Source organism: Gastrolobium bilobum, unplaced genomic scaffold (assembly GCF_033153095.1).
Source record: "Gastrolobium bilobum isolate Gb01-03AN ecotype WA unplaced genomic scaffold, APGP_CSIRO_Gbil_v1 utg1031, whole genome shotgun sequence".
Lineage (NCBI taxonomy): Eukaryota > Viridiplantae > Streptophyta > Magnoliopsida > Fabales > Fabaceae > Gastrolobium > Gastrolobium bilobum.
In genome coordinates, this window is record NW_026899326.1 from 757,143 (window position 1) to 778,949 (window position 21,807).

At 36.0% G+C, this 21,807-nt stretch overlaps 1 protein-coding gene and 1 pseudogene across 4 annotated transcripts; both read left to right on the forward strand.

Moving 5' to 3' along the window:
* The window catches only part of LOC133289687 (putative pentatricopeptide repeat-containing protein At1g12700, mitochondrial), a 68,077-nt pseudogene that overhangs the window by 29,112 nt on the left and 17,158 nt on the right, over positions 1 to 21,807 (forward strand).
* On the forward strand, positions 460 to 20,335 carry LOC133289681 (probable serine/threonine-protein kinase SIS8). 4 transcript variants are annotated; one of them, XM_061487672.1, is made up of 14 exons: positions 460 to 1,401; positions 2,670 to 3,107; positions 3,406 to 3,509; positions 3,897 to 4,198; positions 4,247 to 5,119; positions 5,239 to 5,279; positions 5,656 to 5,724; positions 7,058 to 7,158; positions 9,193 to 9,271; positions 9,375 to 9,473; positions 9,558 to 9,626; positions 16,045 to 16,094; positions 18,374 to 18,550; positions 19,879 to 20,335. In XM_061487672.1, exons 1-14 carry the CDS (start codon positions 910 to 912, stop codon positions 20,030 to 20,032), a joined length of 3,048 nt encoding a protein of 1,015 aa, XP_061343656.1. In that variant the 5' UTR covers positions 460 to 909; the 3' UTR covers positions 20,033 to 20,335. The 4 variants fall into 4 exon arrangements, with proteins under 4 accessions (XP_061343656.1, XP_061343655.1, XP_061343657.1 ...); XM_061487671.1 differs by having other exon boundaries at positions 3,897 to 5,119; XM_061487674.1 differs by having other exon boundaries at positions 1,264 to 1,401; positions 2,651 to 3,107; positions 3,897 to 5,119.

The window sequence follows — 21,807 nt, forward strand, 5'->3', positions numbered from 1 at the left end:
ACTTATAGATGTTTCAACAATATTAGTAATGATAACAGTGGTGGTAGCGATGATAACGAAAATTGTGTACGGTAATGGTGATTTGAAATAAGAGTTAAACACTATAAAAACAAGTTGGAAAAAATAAAAATTAACTGAAATATATTCTCAATATTTTTTACTTTAAAAACATGTTATATATGAAAATAAATAAATTAAAAACCATGTTGGTTCATTGTTGTGTTTCCCACCAAGTTTAAGTTTTTTTTTTTTTTTTTGCACCTTGAAATCCTTCGACCAGTGTGTACTCAAATGGGTCATCATCATCCTTTGTGGGCCCCTACTACTGCCCCACCCCACTTGTTGCTTCTCTCTCTCTCTCTCTCTCCTGTCTTTGCTTGCTCTTCTAGTTCTAATTACCCTTTGATGTTGTCCTCAACAGTTCCTATGTCCCTTTTATTCTTGAGCTCTGATTGGAAAGATCCTTTCTTTCTCAATCTGGGGTGCTCAGGGATTCTCGTTTTTTCTTCTTCCTAAAGGTGATGATGATGATGTGTGTGTGTTTGTGTGTGTTAGCACAGAACATCTGAAGTTGTGGCAGCACATGTTTATTTGTTTGGGAATTTCCTTGTTGTCTTCAAAGTAACTGTATATTATTGTCTGGTATATAGGAAGCTGCTTCATTTCATTTCAAGCATCTGGGTCGCTTTGATTGGAACCTTGCATGCTGTTTTTTGGATTTGATTGTTTTGGTATCTTGGTTTAAGAACTTTTTGCCAAAAAAAAGTAAAAAAAAAGAAGAAGCTTCTTTGAATAGTTTTTTAGATACCCTTTTCTGAGAAAGAGATTTGGATTTCATGCTTGGTCAAAGTTCATTATGGAGATATTTCCACTTCTCTAGCATTCAGTACTATTGCTCAGTGAAAAGACATGAAGAGCATTCTTAAGAAGCTTCATATCATGTCTAACCAATCAGAAAATGAACAAGGGTCTTCTCCATCAAAGGGAAACAACTCCAATCATGGTTCATCTTCATCCTCTAAGAAGCTTTTGAACTTTCGTTCCTCTCAAAGTTCTGAGCATAAACCCTTTTCGGGGCTCTCAGGTTGGTTGCATTCAGTTGCTAATAAGCAAAGTCCTAGTCCTCCATCTTTGAACCAAGCAAAAGGAGTGAGAATGGAGCCATCTGAAACGGTGAACAGTGGGGGTTTGGATGTTGTTTCAGATTCAGCTAGGCATGATTCAGAGTCTAGTGCTTCGAGGGATCCTGAAGTAGAGGAAGAGTATCAGATACAACTGGCTTTAAAGCTGAGTGCAAAGGAGGATCCTGAGGCTGTGCAGATTGAAGCTGTTAAGCAGATCAGTTTGGGGTCTTGTGACCCTGATAATTCACCAGCTGAAGTTGTGGCCTACCGTTATTGGGTAAGTCAATTTATTCACTTTAAGTACATTGACTTTAAGTTGAAGTCACATTCTTGTTGTTATGATGGTGCTTTCGGAGGAAAAGATACTGGAAGTATTAAGTTTGGATATTATGTCATTCTTAGAAAGGATATGGGGCTGCCAGAATTTTGTAAAGAATTTCAGATGCGTAGATGGTACTTCATTGGCATTGTAATTAAAGGTATAGATCATAGCCTGAAGGAAAGGAGAAAAAAAAGATGGAAGGAAGGATCTGGGATTGTGTTTATATCACATGTGCCCTTATTCATGTGGGTTTTTTGCCCTTAACATCATGTGAAATGACACGGAGAGCAAATCATCATAGTTGGTTGAATTTAGACATTAATAACATTCTGAACTATGCATGCTTGCATTTTGGACTAACCTGTCGGGGATTAAATTCCGGTTTGGAATATGACAAATTGGTTTGCCTCTTCCCTCTTGATAAGAAGATATGGAAAACTATCCTTAGGAGTTAAGATTATGTTTAAGTTTGACCAAACTACAGTTCTTTTTTCTAAATTTTAAGTTTATGTTCTTTCTCCCTTATATGTAATTTTACATCAAGGGAAAAATTCCTTCTTTTAAGATTCCAAGATTGCTTTGATAAGATGACGGGTACATATTTGTCAGAAAAATAATATTAGGTAAAAGTCAGAATTTTCTATGTTGGCTTTATCTTGCACCAAAGAGATTTGTCTGCTGTTGGGGATTTCCTGCATTTTGTAACTTTTCCCCCGCTTAATATGTAACTTATATTTAGTTTTTATCTTGTCAAAAAGCCTCTTAAATCTCCCTTGTTTATTGTGTAATTTTCAATCATTTGATCACACGTAATGTTGGTATATGATGTGGCTAGCCTGGTATACTTTGCTGTACTAGTCTCCTTAAAGCCTATGCTTTTAGGATAATTATTTAAAATGATATTGTAACTTTGATATAAGATCTTTGGTTATAGACAAGCAGTCATGGTTTGCCCCTTTTTAGAGATAATTCTGGATCGTTTCTGCTTTTCTATGTTTGGCTTCTAATGGTTTTTTTGGTTCTATATATTAGAGGGATTAGAATATAGGATTCCCTTAGATTGCTATGTATGGTTTGGATTGTTTTATATGATCCATATATTAAATAGTTCTGATGTAAAATAAACTTATTCCTATATGTCACTTGGTCACTTTACTCTAATTCGCCCTATGTATATTCCTTTCTAACTTATCTCATATCGTAGATTTATCCATGCTTCACAGAATTACAATTCTCTTGGTTATGACGACAAGATCATGGATGGTTTTTATGATCTGTATGGGATCTTGACTGAGTCAACCTCTGCAAGAATGCCTTCCCTCGTAGATCTACAAGGAACACCAATTTCAGGTAGTGTCACATGGGAAGCTGTCTTGGTCAATAGGGCTGCTGATTCTAATTTGTTGAAACTTGAGCAAAAAGCCCTAGAGCTGACTGTCAAATCAAGACCTGATTTTGAAGTAGTTATAGATAACGATGTGGTGCACAAGCTTGCAATACTTGTGGCTGACTATATGGGTGGACGAGTTGGAGATCCTAAAAGCATGACAAGAGCATGGAGGAGTCTTAGTGACAGTCTGAAAGCAACACTTGGTAGCATGGTTTTGCCCCTTGGTTCTCTAACTATTGGATTGGCTCGGCATCGTGCGTTGTTATTTAAGGTACTTATCCCACCATTTAATTTTGTTAGATTCACGCCAAAAAAATTGTTAGATCATATCAAGAGAAAGATCAATTGCGACCACTACAAGCTATGATATTTTTGTTATATTATCTGAAAACTTCAAAACTTTACCATGCATTTAATGTTCCTGTAATGTGGGGTCGTCTAACAGATCAACCACACCATTGTATTTAAGATAATCTTGAATTTCACATTTGTCTGCTTTTTCAACTCTCTAGTTTAATTTTCCAGAAGTCCTGGTATATGCAATAAAAATTATTGCTTTATAATTGTAGGTTCTAGCTGATAGTTTGGGCATCCCATGTCGATTGGTAAAAGGACTGCAATATACAGGTTCTGATGAAGTGGCAATAAACTTTGTCAAGATTGATGATGGAAGGTAACTGCTATTGAAGTTGTATTTTTATGATCTGGGCAACTAAGCTGAATTGCTTGTTTATAATATATTTCTCTGTGCATTGCCATTGAGATACTAATTGCTTTACTTGTTTTCTGTCATCAATACCCAATTGAGTGGAGTACACATGAAATGATGTTTCTTAATGCTTCTTTTGTGTGATATTGTTCTGGGGTAGAAGCTGTGTATTGTTACTAGTGTCTTTGTAATTGGTTTTCCTTTGCTGTTGTAGGTTTTTGTTATTTTTTCTAATTATCTTTTAAAGGTGCTATTAGTTGAATATTATCTCATTCTTTTTGTATCTTTCTCAAAGTAGGAGTTGCAAAGCCTTGTTCAGTATCTATAAGATGTGCTTGATATAAATTTCAGGGAGTACATTGTTGACCTGATGGCAGATCCTGGAACTCTTATTCCATCTGATGCAACTGATTCACATACCGAGTATGATGACTCTATTTTTGTGGCCAGTCCTTTATCAAGAGACCTTGATTCCTCTCGTGTAGCATCATCCAGCAGTGGGGTTGGAAGTTCATTTGAAGAAACTTCAGATTTTGGGATATTAGACAAAGGGAACAGATCAAAACATTATTCCTATGCAGGGAAAGAATCCGATGTAAGCAGGCCCACCACAGGAAAGGAAGAATCAATAAGACACTTGAATGAATTCAAAAGTCCCCACAATGTTGAGAAGATCATGGGGCAGGAAGCTCCTGGCAGAGCTAATCATCCACATTTGCATGCAAGATCTCCTTCTTGGACTGAAGGGATCAGTTCCCCTGCAGTACGTAGAATGAAAGTCAATGATGTTTCCCTATATATGATTGATGCTGCCAAGGAGAACCCTCACTTAGCTCAGAAACTTCATGATGTTTTTCTCGAAAGCGGTGTTGTTGCTCCTCCAAATTTATTTTCTGAAATTTATCATGAGGAGGTAGGTTCCCCAACTGAGGCCCACTTCCCAACTGAAGAAAAAGATGAACATAAACAGGGAAGTGGACGGCAAGAAACTGAGGTTGATGATAATCTTGGTCCTGCTCAATTTTTGCCTCCTTTGCCCCACTACAGAGTTCATCCCAAAGCAAGTTCTAGCAGTCAGCTGGAGCATTTTAAGCCTGTAGAAGGTTTAGGAATCAACCTTCCTCTTTATAGAAGGGAAGCAGCTGGACAGCATGTACCAACTCAGATTAAATATGGGCAAAATGTCCCGGTTGCTGCTGCAGCAGCGGCTGCTGCCGCCGTTGTCGCATCTTCTATGGTAGTTGCTGTGGCAAAGTCAAGCACTGACTCAAACATTGACCTTCCAGTAGCGGCAGCTGCTACTGCTGCAGCTGTAGTAGCCACCAGTGCTGCTGTCAGTAAACAATACGAGCAGGGAAGTCGAAGTGATGGAGATTCAGACAATGCTGGCTATGAGCCGAAGGGTAGTGATGATGGAGAGCATATTGCTTTAGGCGCAAATTCAGAAGGCGAGAGAATATCTGATAGATCAATAGTAAGTAATGATAGCACAAAATCTGATTCTGCATTAGATGATGTTGCCGAGTATGACATTCCGTGGGAGGAAATCACGCTGGGTGAGCGTATTGGACTTGGTAATAACTGTACTTTGTTCTATAAAATTTGTTTACATTCTTTTCTTAGATGGTGTTATTTATCTCGTTTAACATATAAAGACTTAATTGCATTTGAATGGCATATGTTTGACATGCAGGATCATATGGGGAAGTGTACCGAGGTGAATGGTGTGGAACTGTGAGTTTCTTATATTCTCAAACCTAATCAATTTTATTATTATCATCAAGGCATGTTTTATGCGTCTTCGTTTTATTAATTTCTGTTGCAATGAAACGTAAGGTGTTAAGACTTTACTGCGGCAATTGCTCCTGTGTATATGGAACAAATTATAAAATGTAATTTTTTAATTAATTGAATGTGTGCCAAGAATTCTTGGGATTTAGTTTAATTTTAATATGAACAAGATAATCATCACTGATATTTCCATATGTACTGCTAGCTTACTGGACTATCTCCCATTATTCTTGTCAGTATTGTTATGGGTAATTTTCTGCTATGTTGTAGATTATAGAATTCTTATGTTTACAGTGCATTTCCACTGTATGTTTTGTAGGAAGTTGCTGTAAAGAGGTTTCTTGATCAAGATATATCTGGTGAATCACTTGAAGAATTCAAAAGTGAGGTACAGGTCACCTCTACTTCCCCACTGTATTTCTTTTGCAATTTCTACTTATCAGTAATTTCAGTTGATTAATGATTTCATCAACTACAAATATTTCAACTAGGATTTTAGATATATATTTCATGATTTATCTTTTCAGTTGCCTTCATTTATGTGATATGTGTGTTTCATAATCACATACATCTTCACTCTGAGTGTTTTATAAATCAGTTGCCTTCATTTTGAATTCATGGTTTTCAGTTTATTAAGTTAACGTACATCTTCACTCTGAGTGTCAAGATCAGTTTTCTGCTTTCATTTTATGTTTTAGTCATCATTTTTTTTTTGTTATATATTTTGTTTCCAAACAGGATTCTGCTTTTAAGATAACATGCTAAAATTCAAAATCACTTCAATATTTCTTTCACCTCAAAGATACTCTAGAGATGTAGACTGGTTCCCAAGTCTTTTAGTCCATGATAGTAACTTTAGGTCTCTATCCTATTTATTTTTTTGTTTACATCTCGTGTCATATTTGCAACGTTTGTTGATCTCAAATAATTATTAATGAGTCTTTTATGTTATATTATTTATAACGTATAAATGTTTGGATAATTATGTCATTATTTGACATCAAATATCATGTTTATCTTAACATAACAGGATTTAAATTTGAAACGATCAAATTGGACCCTTGTCCATTATCTTTGGTGGTTAACAGATGTTGGGAAATGCTAAAACTAGCAAGCATGTGTACCTTTTGGTTGATCATTTTTAGTAATAATATTTTTCTTTGAAATTTCTAAATTTTTGGTCAAGATTGAGCATCATGAATATGTCAAAAGTTTAAGCTGTTTGGTGAAGGCTCATGAATAGTTTTGTATCTAAACACCTTCTCATGCAAGAGTCTTTTCGGCTTAAAGTGTGTATCATGCACAGGTCTACTTTTATCATTTGCTGAAAAAATTCTTTTTATGAGAATAATGATGGCAACAAGGATGGAATTGCTGACCAGTCAGAGAGGCTCTTGTACTATTTTATAAATCAACTATCCGAGTAGTTTAAGCTATTAGGCGAAGGCTCGTGAATGGTTTTATATCTAACATTCACCATTTAAAAATATCATTGGATGAAATTCTGGTTTTATATCTGCAAATATTTTGAATTTCAGTTGTTTTGTTGGCCCACCACCTAATTTTCATATTTATCTGGTTCCTTGTTGAAATTGAGTAGTAATTCTTGCTGTGAATGCCAAATGTACTTGTGCATGCTAATAAGTTTTGATGATATAAGAGCTTACTTAACCTATTATATAAATTAGAGATCAGTAAAGTTATGATTTAAATTTCAATAGGTCAAAATAATGAAAAGATTGAGGCATCCAAATGTCGTTCTCTTCATGGGAGCTGTAACTCGACCTCCAAATCTTTCAATTGTTACTGAATTTCTTCCCAGGTAACTTGGATTTCTTCACTTTCCAGAGCTTCATATGAATTATGAGAATGTTGATTGTGAATTAGCAGTTTTTTTGGAAGTTGATATTTCCTACCACTGACATTGTATTGTATGAAAAAGTTCTTACTTCTCTACAAGACAAATCAATAATGCTACTCCTACCAAAATTCTTTCCAAATTGGTTCACTGAATGATGTGGGTGTAGCCCAAATGACAAATGGTAATTTGGAAAGTAATAACCAAGAACCTGCTAAGATTTTTTCATTTCATAAATGCATTTAGTAACTTATTTATTTGTTTTTTAATAATGCCCAATTGCATTTTCTATTGGTGGAATATTCTAGCCGTGAATAGACAAAGTTGAAGATACATGTAGGCTTTTCAAATGTTCCCTTTACAATTTACATGTCATTGATTTAGACTCAAATGTTTTCTGATGCTTGTGTGATTAATAAAATATGTTGAATGAGGAGGAAACGAGGAGAGATTAGATGAATTATGAGTTCCATTTGTCTAAAATACACAACAAAGTTGATTTTATAACCAAAAAATGAGTGCTATACAATGAACCTAGAATCTAGACAAGTACATACAATGAATGAACCTAGATAATGAGTGAGGCTCTTGTTGCGAAATCGGCAAGTATACCGTTCGTTTCAAGTAATAAAAGTGATAAGTAAAGATCGTTCCCTCGAGGATTAATGCACCAAGTGCTAATTTAACTATTCCCTTTAAGTTGGAAAAGAAATTTGGTTTGATTGTGAAAGTGATTGATTATTGTAATTTAAAAACAGAATTTTAAAAACAATAATATTTAAAACGCATGCAAGAATATCAAGAATGACAAGAAATTATGAGATTGATTAAAAATTGTAAAAAGGCTGTAGCCAAGATGCACTTCACCTCCAATCCTCCCTTATATTCCTACATTGTATTTTATAATTAACTAATGTCGTAGTGATTTCAACCCTTTAACCCAATTAGAATCCTAGTGTCCTAGTAATCCCTCTTGAATTAAGCATTAAGCAAATGAATTAAAAGTCTGCAATCTATGTAAGCCTATGTCTAGGTCATGCACAAATTGTTATTCTACCTTTGTCCAAATTAAAACCCCAATATGTCTATTGTGAGCCCTAACCCTCAAAGCCCTATAATTAGAGTGATCAGTTCTAATAAGGATATGGAAAAATTAACACAGGCAGAATAAAACAAACTAACTAATTAACTTATAAAAACAATACAGGAAATATAAAGAATTCACATTGGGTCTATGATCCCAACTACAAAAAGAAATTAGTCAGACATATTCATGTCTGACTTAAACAAATTAAAATAGTAAAAAGAATTCATAACAAAGAAAGAAAAGATGAAGAAGAAAGATCAATGGTCTTCAATCTTCAAATTCTCCAGAGTCCTGATCTCCAGCGTGAGTCTCCTCCTCTGAATATTGTTGCCTCTGTCGAATTGTGTCTTGAGTTTCCAAGAGATGCCTTTTTATAGGGATGAAAACCATATCTTTTAATTTTCCATCATATCTTCAATGGAATCTTCACTAGAATCTCATATCATATCTTTGATCCAATCCTTCAAATCTTTCCTTTTTTAATTTAATGGAAAATTTTCCTTAAAAATATTCAAAGGAAGATTTGATAAGATCTTTATTGAGCTGAAATTTACTGCAAAATATAAAAAAATCTTATGAGAATATTATTGAAAATAAAATAACAATTAAATTATAATTCTCATAACTTTTAATTACTTTTAAATCAATTTCATGCTCATATTAACCCTTAATACATAGTAAATTGGAGACTCATTATCTCTATACAATGTATTAATCTAGACATGGTTTTCAAAAAAATAAAAAGCAGACAAAGTAAGAAATTATAGATTTTACTATATTGTGTGTACATACTTCATTGATTTGGACCCCCTACAACTTCCCTGGGGTATTTATTGTATTTGATTAATTAATGTTTCAGAGGGTTTTTTTTTGGACTCTTCAAATACTGAGATGTAGATCATCTTATGCAGAGGAAGTTTGTATAGATTAATTCACCGACCAAACAGTCAAATAGACGAGCGAAGACGTTTGAGGATGGCACTCGATACTGTAAGTTTCTATGATCTTTTAGTTCAATGTTGCTGTATTCAGAAAATTATTGCTATAACCGGTGAAGCTCAGTTGATATAACCTGTTTCTTTTGAATATTCAGGCTCGAGGAATGAACTATTTGCACAAGTGTACTCCAGTGATCGTGCATCGTGATTTGAAGTCCCCAAATCTTCTTGTTGACAAAAATTGGGTTGTAAAGGTGCCTATCCAATCTCATGATTAAAGTTCATGGATAGCATGGTGAATGATATATGTTGATCACATTCTTCTGTCTATTGAATAGGTATGTGATTTTGGCTTATCGAGAATGAAGCATAGCACATTCCTTTCTTCCAGATCAACTGCAGGAACAGTAAGCCATCATAAAACTGTCAATTTTGACTTGTTTATTCTTTCATCCTCTTGCTTGCTTGGTTGTTCATGGTGTGACATATTTAATTGAAATCATGTGCTATGTATGCACATCTGTTATTTTATTTAACAACAGTTTTGGAAGGCTAGGAACTTTCTCCCCTATAATATCAATTTCAAATGTTGTGGTCCAACGAAGTATGGATGGATAGTCTTTGGTGAAAAGTGTGCATACATACTTTTTTTTTTTAAAGAAATTCTTTGAGAACAGAACACAAAACAATCAAATTTGCATGATGATTCTGTTAGTTGCATTCATTGTATTTGTTGAGATATATAAACCATTAATGTAGCCTCACCCAACAGTTTAAGCTTTTGGGTTGAATCGGTTCTTTACTTGGTACTAGAGCTCTTTCCTCGCTTTCGTTTAAAACCTTGTTTTCGCTTGAAAACCTAAGCCCACTGTTTAGGAGTCCTCTTTTCTTTGTCGTGCGTCCTTCCGGCAAGTCATCTAGGGCTGTAAGCCACCTCTGAGTGATTTCCGAACGCGTCAGCACCTCCGACCGCCACCGCAACCACCGTCCGTCACTGTTCCGGCCGCCAGAGACATTTTCCGGCGAGTTTTCAGACCAGACCACCTGCGATCAAGACCCTCTCCTCCCGGCGACCAGTTCTGTGGAGGTCCGACCACCATCGTAGCCCTCACGCGCCACCAGTCTTCTCTGTGCATGGTGCTCACGCGCCATCTTCTGCCGGCGCTTGTGCACTATTCCGGTGGAATTTTCCGGCCGTTCTTGGACAGAGAAGCTCGCCTTCTCCTCCTTTTTCCAGATCTGTGGTTGGTTCTTTGTGGGTCTCACTTTTTGTGTGCACCTCTTCTTGATTTGCGATCAGGTTAGTTTCTATTCACTTGGTTATATATCCTTGTGATTTATTATCTTGGCAGCACCTTCTCCTACTCACTCGGAGGTCAGTTCTCCCTCTCGTCCTGCCAAAAGTTCCCCTAATGTCATCTCCACCAATGTTGGGCCCATTACCTCTTCAAAGCTGAAGGGTTCTGTTAATTACAAGAATTGAGCTACCTCTGTTCGAGTTTGGTTCTTTGGACAGGGACATGAGAACCATCTCACAACTAAATCTACTGATATTCCTAAGGAAGAAAAATCTGATTGGGAAAGGATTGACAACCAGCTTCTGAGTATCCTTTGGCAGTCTATTGATCCAGTCGTCTTGGAAATCTTCTATTCTTTTCAAACCTGCAATGACGTGTGGGAGGAAGCAAAACACCTATACACTAATGATGTTCAGCAACTCTATTCCATCATGTCTCAGTTTATGGGTCTGCGCAAATCATCTGACACTCAGATGGCAAAAGTCGATCTCTGATGCAGGCATATTTGGATATGTTGTCATACCCTACTGATTCTTCTGCATATCGGAAACAGGTGTAACGTCTCTTTATGGTTGCCACACTTTCTGGTCTTCCCGAAGAATATGATAATGTCCGGGATACTATCTTGACCAGTGGGGATCCTGATCTATCAATGACGTATCATCGTCTTTTGAACCTTAATAAGAAATCTGCTCCTGTATCATCTACTGTTGCTGATTCCACTGTTCTAGTTTCCCGTACTGATTTTCGCGGGAACATTGGAGGTGGTCGTGGTCATGGTAGAGGCCAGGGAGGACGTGGCCCACGAGGACGTGGTCAGGGACCTCGTTATTATTGTCAGCAACTTGGTCATTATGAGGAACGTTGCTATACAAAGTATCCTCACCTACGACCCTCTCATGCTGCTAATATAGCTCAATCGGATACTGCTTCAACTCGTACAGTCTCACTCTCCTCTACAGACTATGTAGCACTCCAGACCCTTCTCAGGAAGGCTTTTCCTCAGTCTCAGCCCTCTGCTTCAGAAACTGGTAATCTCGTAGCTTGTGTTTCTCATTCTGCATCACTTGGTCATTGGATATTTGACTCAGGTGCTACTGATCACCTTTGTGGTAATAAGTAACTCTTTTTATCCCTTACATATTCTGATAATTTACCCTCTTTTACTCTTGCTGATGGCACTAAAGCCCCTGTGCATGGGATTGGACAAATCTGTCCAACCTCCTCATTGACTTTGACATCTGTCTATTATATTCCTGACATCCCTTATAATTTAATCTCTGTTAGTAAATTGATCAACTCTCTTAACTGTATTGTCACCTTCTCAAACGATTCTGTTTCTGTACAGGATCCGGGTACGGGGAAGACGATTGGAGTGGGCCGTGAGTCATGGGGTCTGTTCTACCTCGTTGTGCCGAGTCCTTCAGTTGCTTGCTCTCTCACAGAATCTCCACAACTCATCCACAGTCGCCTCGGGCATCCTAGTTTTTCAAAATTGCAGAAGATGGTTCCTCTTTTATCCGGTCTTCAGACTTTAGATTGTCAGTCATGTCAGCAAGGGAAGCACATACACTCCTCCTTTGCCAATCAAGTCAATAAACGAGTTGATGCTCCTTTTTCAATTATCCATTCAGATATTTGGGGTCCTAGTCGTAGTGTGTCTGTTTTAGGTTTTCGATATTTTGTTACCTTTATTGATGATTTTTTACGTTGTACTTGGATTTATTTAATGTTCTGAGTTATTTTCTATTTATCAAAAATTTTCTGCTGAAATTCATACTCAATTTGGTGCTTCTATTCGTATTTTACGTAGTGATAATGCTAAGGAATATGTTTCTGTTGACTTTTCTAATTTCTTAGCCAAATAGGGTACTTTACACCAAACTACTTGTCCTCACACTCCACAACAAAATGGAGTAGCTGAACGTAAAAATAGACATCTCATTGAGACTGTATGGACTCTTCTTATTCACATGCATGTTCCTCTTCACTTCTGGGCCGATGCAGTCCTTGCCTCGATTTCTCATCAACCGTATGCCTTCATCTGTGCTTAATAATGACATTCCTTATAACTTGTTGCTTCCAAATGTTCCTCTCTATCCTCTATCCCCACATGTCTTTGGTTGTACTTGTTTTGTTCATGATCTCACTCCTGGTAAGGACAAGTTAACATCTAAAGCCTTTAAGTGTATTTTTCTTGGCTATTCTCGTCTTCAAAAGGGTTATCGTTGTTATTCTCCTAATCTTAAGCGTTATTTTGTTTCCGCTGATGTCACTCTTCTTGATCAACAACCCTTTAATTCTATCCCATCTCAATTGTCACAGGTTGATCATGTTCTTTCTGTTCCTTTTCTTGACTTCTCTTTTCCAGCTGCAGGTACTTCTATTCTAGATGAGCAACCTATTGCTTCCATACCTGAGGACCGTCCACTTCTCACCTATCAGCGTCATAAGACTGTGCCTCCTGTCGACTTGACTCTGGCTGACTCATCGTCCACTGCTGTTGATTCTTCCTCTCCGGCTCCTTCACCAGAGGCTCTTCCCATTGCTCAAAGAAAAGGTACATGTACTACTCGTAACCCTTATCCTCTTTATACCTTTTTGAGCTATGACCGTCTTTCTTCTCCTCATTTCACCTTTGTTTCTAGTCTTTCTTCTGTTTCTATTCCTAAGACCACAGGTGAAGCACTTTCCCATCCAGGGTGGCGTCAAGCGATGCTTGATGAGATGACTGCACTTCATTCCAATGGCACTTGGGACCTTGTTTCTGCTCTTCCAGAGAAGTCTATAGTTGGTTGTCGCTGGGTTTTTACTGTGAAAGTTGGACCTGAGGGCCATGTTGATCGTCTCAGGCTCGCTTAGTTGCAAAAGGTTTTACTCAAATCTTTGGCCTTGATTATAGCGACACATTCTCTCTGGTCGCTAAAATGGCGTCAGTTCGCCTATTTCTTGCTCTTGCTGCTGTTCGTCACTGGCCACTCCTTCAACTTGACATAAAAAATACCTTTCTTCATGGTGATTTACAAGAAGTTTACATGGAGCAACCACCTGGTTTTGTTGCTCAGGGGGAGTCTGGGAAGGTGTGTCGTCTTCGCAAATCCTTATATGGTCTCAAGCAGTCTCCTCGGGCATGGTTCAGTCGCTTCAGTTCTGCTGTTCAGGCGTTTGGCTTAATCCGCAGTAAAGTTGACCATTATGTATTTTATAGGATCACATCTCCTGATAAGTGCATCTATTTGTTAGTCTATGTTGATGACATCATTCTCACCGGAAGTGATCAAGTTGGAATTCGTCAGTTAAAACAGCATTCATTCAGTCAATTTCAAACAAAGGACCTTGGGAAGCTGCGTTACTTCTTGGGAATTGAGGTGGCACAATCTAAACAGGGCATTTCTATCTGTCAAAGGAAGTATGCCTTGGATATCCTAGAAGAGACAGGTATGTTGGGGTGTAAACCAGTTGATACACCCATGGATCCCAATGTCAAGTTATTGCCCGGACAGAGGGGGGGGCATTATCTGATGTTGGTCGTTATCGGAGGCTAATTGGGAAGCTAAATTATCTTACTGTGACTAGGCCAGACATTTTTTTCGCTGTTAGTACGGCTAGTCAGTTCCTTGATTCCCCTTGTGATTCTCATTGGGATGCTGCTGTGAGAATCCTCCAATACATCAAAGGAGCACCAGGAAAAGGTTTGTTGTATTCGGATCAGGGAAATACAGAAATTTGTGGTTATTCATATGCTGATTGGGCAGGATCACCCTTAGACAGGCGCTCTACTTCCGGCTATTGTGTCTTCTTTGGAGGAAACTTAATTTCTTGGAAGAGTAAGAAATAACCTGTTGTTGCTCGATCTAGTGCAGAAGCTGAGTATCGTGCAATGGGAGTTACTACCTGTGAGTTAATTTGGTTAAAGCAGTTGATTCAGGAGCTTCATCTTTATGAACAGAAACAACCCATGACACTCATTTGTGACAATCAAGCTGCGCTACATATATCTTCTAATCCTGTATTTCATGAGAGAACCAAACATATAGAGGTTGATTTTTACTTCATTTGAGAAAGGATTCAGTCAGGAGAAATCAAAACGGCTTTTGTCAACTCTAATGATCAACTAGCGGATGTCTTCACTAAAGCTCTTAGAGGTCCTCGGGTTGAATACATTTGTAGCAAGCTTGGTGCTCACAATATATACGCACCAGCTTGAGGTGGAGTGTTAGAATAAGAAATATTAGATATATAGATTTGATTCTGATTTGTATAGATTATAGGGGTGTTCATCAACCGATCCAAACCGATTCAAACCGCAGTAACCGAACCGAAAAACCAAATAAATTGAAAACTGAAAAACCGAAAACCGAAAAAAAACCGCAAATTGGATTGGATCGGTTTTTGGATGGGTTGATGAAAATCGATCCAATCCAAACCGATCCAATATATTAATTCCCCTCTACCTACTTGGGTCTTTCCCTAATCATAGCCTAAAGATTTCTAAATCCAAGACCCATTAACCCATAAACTAAACCAGAAAAAAAATAAGTCACATCTTATCAACAAAATCTTATCTTTGTAGAGCTTCATATCTTATTGCCAAAAAAAAAACAAAACTATATTATAGTTTTTTTTTGGTAACATAACTATATTATAGTTTACTAATGCTTTTGTATTTCAATTTTTTTTTTTACAAAGCCAATATATACAAAAGATGTTATTTGCACAATAATCATGAAATAAATTTTAGAATTGTCAAAAAACAGAAAACCGATCCAATCCAAACCGAAAAAAATTGGATTGGATCGAATCGGATTTGAAAAAAAATCCAAACCGAATAGATTATTATATGATCAAACCGAAGGGATTGGATCAGATGATTTTTGCTTCCAAAACCGATCCAATCCAGACCGCGAACACCCCTAATAGATTAGATTACTTTCCTATCTTTAGATATTCTTTTTGTATAAGATCTGGGCTTCTCACTTAAGTCCATTAGGGTCTCTATATATTGTAATTCTTTGTATTAGATTAATACACAACATATTATTTTATATTCAAGTTGGTATCAGAGCCTCGGTGTACCGGGTTCTATCCTCACCGCCCCCCACTTTATTTCTAGTGGAATTTCTTTCTTCGCACATTTAGGTGGACTTGTGCATTGTCCACTTTTCAAGCCCAGTGGGCTCTCGTGTTAAGGGGCGTGTTGAGATATATAAAATTATTAATGTAGCCTCACCCAACAGCTTAAGCTTTTGGGTTGAATCGGTTCTTTACAGTATTAGGCAGGTTAAACACTTTATTCAAGTGATGGTATAGGCAGCTTAATTTTGCAACTGACTGTATTAGTGAAACTTCATTGTTCACATGTGTCATCAGGTCATGCTGAGCTTTAGTTTTGCTTTTAATTTGGGCATTGCATAAGGAATTTCAATTCTTTCATTATCATTCTATTTGGGTCTGCTTTGTGAATAAAAGATTCAAACTCACTGCAACTGGATATATTAGTTACTTTATCTTGTAAATTATGTTTCAGGCCGAGTGGATGGCTCCAGAGGTGTTGAGGAATGAACCTTCAAATGAAAAGTAATTTTTTTATACTCTTGGTCTTTGTTGTTGTTGTTATTCAACTCCTTAACTTAATATTGCCATAAAATAACATGCGGCATTGCTGCAAACCTCACCCATATTTCTCCTAATATGTATGGTATTTTTAGGGCTTGTTCAGGAACCGGTAACTGTTAATTTTTGCATTGTTTGATGGCTAATTTCTTAAGGAAAAAACTTGTTGGAGTTCTTGGTGACTATGGGTGTGCTTCCACCCTGGTGCTGTTTCTCATGATTTGATTAAATAGTTTCCTGAGAAAAATGAAGCTATGGCATTGTGCATTTTTTTGCTGTATTTGGTTGAAGCAAATGCCTGTGTTTTCAAGGGTGTTGTTTGTCCTCTGATATGATATGGAATAGGGCTTTGTATATTGCCTGTTTGATGTTCTGGACTAGTTTTGCTGTATATTGCTTTGTATGTGGAATAGGGCTTTGTATATTGCCTGTGTTTTGCTGTATATTGCCTGTTTGTCCTCTGATATGATATGATATGGAATAGTTTTTTAGGAGTGCCTCCTTGTGATGCCGAGAGCGTATAGAAAAGTGGCTAAATAGAAAGTTGAGATTTTTATAAAAGAGTAACCCTCAGGTTCTCAATTTCTATTATCAACAAAATTCAACTCCTAGAATAAGGGTCATAAGCACCCTTTTATAGACTAATTACAAATTGATTCAAAATTCAAAAATCTAAAATCTTAAAAATAAGAAAACTTCCTAAAATAAATATAACAGTAATTAGCTTCTAAAAATAAATAAATAATTACAATTAAATCATTCAAAATACGTACCAAATCTTATATCTCAAATCACACCAAATGTGTTGCTTTCCTTTTCTTGTCAAATAAATCAAAATCATATATGTTGCTTTATTGAGACTTGGATTCGATTGTAATTTGTTATATTTCAAATCATTGTCTCTTTCAACAATTTGGTCATACTTATTGGGCCACAACTCTAGTTGTAAAGAACCATTTCAACCCAAAAGCTTAAGCTGTTGGGTAAGGCTACATTAATGGTTTTATATATCTCAACACGCCCCCTCACAACAGAGCCCATTTGGCTTGAAAGGTGGATGACTATGTAGCACCGATACTGACACGTGACACGATACAACACGACACTCTGACACGTTAATTCTAAAAAATGTTAGATTTCGACACGTTAGGACACGTTTTGATATTAAATAATATTTTTAATTTATGTAGTGTATATTATATTTAATATTCAATAATTTAATAAAAATATAAAATTAAACTTATAATATTCATCAATTTTATAAAGAAACATAAGATATTCCAAATATTTATATCAAACTCAATAATATGATAATCGTAATCCAACAAATCTAATAGTTGGAACTAAAAACTCAAGCAACGCAACCTTTGAACCCTTTTTTAAATTTCTATAACACGTGTTGGAGTTGTCGAGGAGTGTCGGACACGACACGTCAGGATTTTTGAAGTGTCGGTGCTTCATAGGTGGATGATGCAACAGGCCCAGCCTACCTGTGCTAAGAAATTCCACAAGAGAAGTGGGGGGCGGAGAGGATCGAACCCGAGACACGAGGCTCTGATACCATGTAAAGAACCAATTCAATCCCAAAGCTTAAGCTGTTGGGTGAGGCTACATTAATGGTTTTTTTAACCTCTTGAATCAATGTTTGAGCCATGTGCAATGGGCCAACTGTAAGTGCATCACCTTATCTTATATATATCATCTCATCTGCAGAGAAGTTGGAAGCCTTGTTGCTGTTTTCAAACTAGTTAGGCTCAAAATTTTCACTAATAAAATCTTTTCATCAACATCACCTTTATCCCAAACTAGTTGGGATTGGTAGCAGATGAACTCAAATGAAAAGTATGAAAAAATTGAGGGAAAAAAAAGGATAAAAATAAAATTAAAAGAAATATAATAACACTAGAAATGAAAACATAGCCATAAACAATTTAGAAGAAAAAAGAAAGAAAGTGAAAATAAAGATATATAAGAGGAAAAAAAAAGAAAGTAAAAATAAAAATACATAAAAAAAATAAAGAAATAGAGAGATAAAAATAAAGAAAAAAGAGGAAAAACTTGAAGCCTGCTTACTTGCTGAATCATCTGGAGTTTTAGGGAAAAAAACAATTCGGATTTTATTTTCATGTAAAATTTTGTTCTTTGGCTTGATCCCTTGTCTCACACCAATGTTCTCATTGACTTTGTTACTTTTTAATCCCTCATTGTTTTATGATGCTAATAAGTTGTGATCCAATATCTAGGTGTGACGTTTATAGCTTTGGGGTCATATTATGGGAGCTCTCTACTTTGCAGCAACCCTGGGGAGGAATGAATCCAATGCAGGTTGTTGGTGCTGTGGGTTTCCAACATCGCCGTCTTGACATCCCAGACGATGTGGACCCTGCCATTGCTGATATTATCAGGAAATGCTGGCAGACGTGAGTATATTTTTTAATCATTTTATGCTTTCATTCTAAGATGTCTGTAAATTTGTTTATTTTTATGCATTTTCTTCATGGCATTTGTGAGGAAGAGTAGAGATGAGAATTGTATTGTAATGGGATAATCTGTAAAACACAGACACCCTATGTATTTTATATATATATATATATATATATATAAACTCACTCTCCGTTAAACCCGACTAACGAGTGTGGGGTGGAGAAAATCCTTGTACGCAGCCTTACCCTTGCATAATTGCAAAGAGGCTGTTTCCTGGATTCGAACTCATGACCTTTCAGTCATGAAGGAACAGTTTTACAACTGCTCCAGTTCGCTCCCTTAAAAACCACTCATCACTTAAACCCGACTAGCGAATGTGGGGTGAGGGCAATCCTTGCAAGTAGCCTTACCCTTGCAAATAATTGCAAAGAGGCTGTTTCTTGGATTCGAACCCATGACCTTTCAGTTACAAAGGAACAATTTTACCACTGCTCCAGTTTACCCTCTAATAAAAAAATCACTCCTCGTTTAACCTGACTAGCGAGTGTGGGGTGGAGGAAATCTTTGTACGCAACCTTACCTTAGCATAATTACAAAGAGGCTCTTTTCTGTATTCGAATATATATATATATATATATATATATATATATATATATATATATTTTGGATAAACCCTATGGATATATGCTCTCAAATATTTCCCTAGTATTCTTCTTAGTATATTTTTGGCTGTTGGTGTACTCTCGCTGGGAGGTGCATCTCTGTATGAGTTTACATGTTAACACCGTTGTAGGCATGATATATGTTAGAGAAATATAATATCAAACCATTAATATGACTTTTAGCCAACAACTTAAGTTTTTGGGTTGAAATAATTTTTTACATAGTATCAAAGCCTATGTGACCAAGTGGTCACGACTTTGATTTTCACAGTCCCCATTTTATTAATAGATAATTGAATATTATATAGTTTCTTAGCACAGATAAATGGGTCTATGCATTATCCACTCTTCAAGCTTAGTTGACTATTGTATGAGGGGGCATGTTAAAAAAATATAATATAAAACTATTATTTAGCCTTCACCTATCAGCTTAAGCTTTTGGATTGAAATAGTTCTTTATTATATAATTCAGATGTTTCTTTATGAATAGTTGCAGCAGAACAGAACATGCTCGAGAACTTGCAAAGGATATAAGCTTGCTTTTTTAGTTTGGGAATATGAATTTTACAATAATGTATTTCGTTATTGCATGTTATAGATATATATTACCGTGAAAGAATTTCTTTTTTCCAGTGACTGGATGTTACTATTTTGTATTATAGAGATCCAAAGTTGAGACCTACATTTGCTGAAATATTGGCGGCTCTGAAGCCATTACAGAAGCCAATAATTGGTTCTCAAGTGCCTCGACCAAGTGCACCCGGTAAGCATGAGAAGGCTCAGTCATCACGTGTGGCAGAAGACTCAGCAAGATAGGAAACAATCATACAACTAACCAAATCTTTGTTCATTTTGCTGCTAAAAAATGGAGGACAAGTTGTATAGTTTTTTTGAATGAAAAGAGTGAGTGGTTGAAGCTATCACCTAACTTAATTCTAGTTCAAGGTTGTGATTCTTTTCACTCTTGTGCCTTTCCTTTTCTTTTTTCTTTGTTTTCTCCTTTTTATTTGTTGGTTTTCCTTCTGCAATCTGCAGTGCAGTCATTGTCAAGCTGTACCGTTTGTTTGTAACACAATTCTTTTGTAATTGTTGTAACCAATTCTAAATTTTGATACCCAAAAATAGTTATGAAATTATGGAGCTATATAACTTGAACAAAAGATGGAGAAAGGGTGAAAACAGTTTTTTGATTGTGTAAATGCTTTAAATTTTGTGTGCCTATTTGGATTGTGCCAACATCCTCTCACACTCTGCTTGCCCAATGTGTGAAAAAAAATAAAAATAAAATGGTAAACATGCAAAATTTGAGTTTGGAGCTATGGAAATCAAATCTGCATTTGGAGAAATGACACTTTTGTCACCAGGCTCAAAACACAGCAAAGTAGTTGGCCTCACAAGAGTATCAATGTACCATAAACCTCATAGCAGTGTCTTCTTGCTTTCCATCATATTTACCTTCTCTAGATCAATCACTTCACCTCTATCTCTTCAATAATAATAATAATAATGAAGCTATTTGAAAAAATAGCACCTAAATGGTTTTTTGAATAAATCTGTAAATCTCCACCATTGGTTTTTGATAGAAGAGAAATGAATTAAGCTTTGCCTTATATTCATGCAGCTAACAATCTTAGTTGGTAAATTTGTTTTTACCTTGATCTTCCTATCTCAGTTGGTGATTTTTTCTTCCTTGAGCACAAAAATTTGAAACTGAAACTGGCCTCGACACAGATGGAAGGGTTAAGAAAAGATTATAACAAGAACTCCAACCATGAAATCAAAACTCAATTGTGTATTCATTTTTCTCATGCGAACATAAAAAAGTGAATCTGACCTACTAAGGTGAATGTGTATTCATCTTTTCTCTCATGTGTATGTACGAGACTATTTTGTCTTGTGTAACATGAGAAATTATATTTCCTCTATTTTTTCATATAATCGAATATAGTTGAGTTCATAATGTTAGTTCAGATGAGCCCAAAAAAATTATTAGAGAAATGTGACAAAAGATGAAAAATTACTGTTTAAATTCTTTTATCCAAATGACAAATTACTGTTTTAGTGTCTTTTTTTTTTCTCCGTCTTTCTTGTAGGCTTAATTCTTGACATTCAAATTTCACTTCGATAAAACATCACTTATTCAGTGTCATGTATAGTGGAGTCAAAGCTTTTGCATGAATTGATAGTGTATAAAAGATAGTCACAATGACTTCATAAAATTGTATCGTATGGTTGCCTTTTATTTGAGTTTTTTACAAATATATTTTGGATATCACACGAGTAAACTCTGTAACCGTCTATATAATTCGAGAGCCAGAAAATTTTGAGTAGAATAACATCTCCCAGCAATAAAACAAAAAATTAAATGAGGAAAATTTTACATAAAAGAGAAGTGATATAAGAAAAACGTGGGCATAAGGACAAGTCTCTTATCTTTTTCCAATGAAGAAATTGTTTTGAAAAATATTTTCACTCATATATATATATATATATATATTTTTTTTTTTTTTTTGGTGAGGTATTTTCACTCATATTAACCATAAATTTGATAGTTTAGGATGAATTATTTATGGGTCCTTTTTTTTCATGTT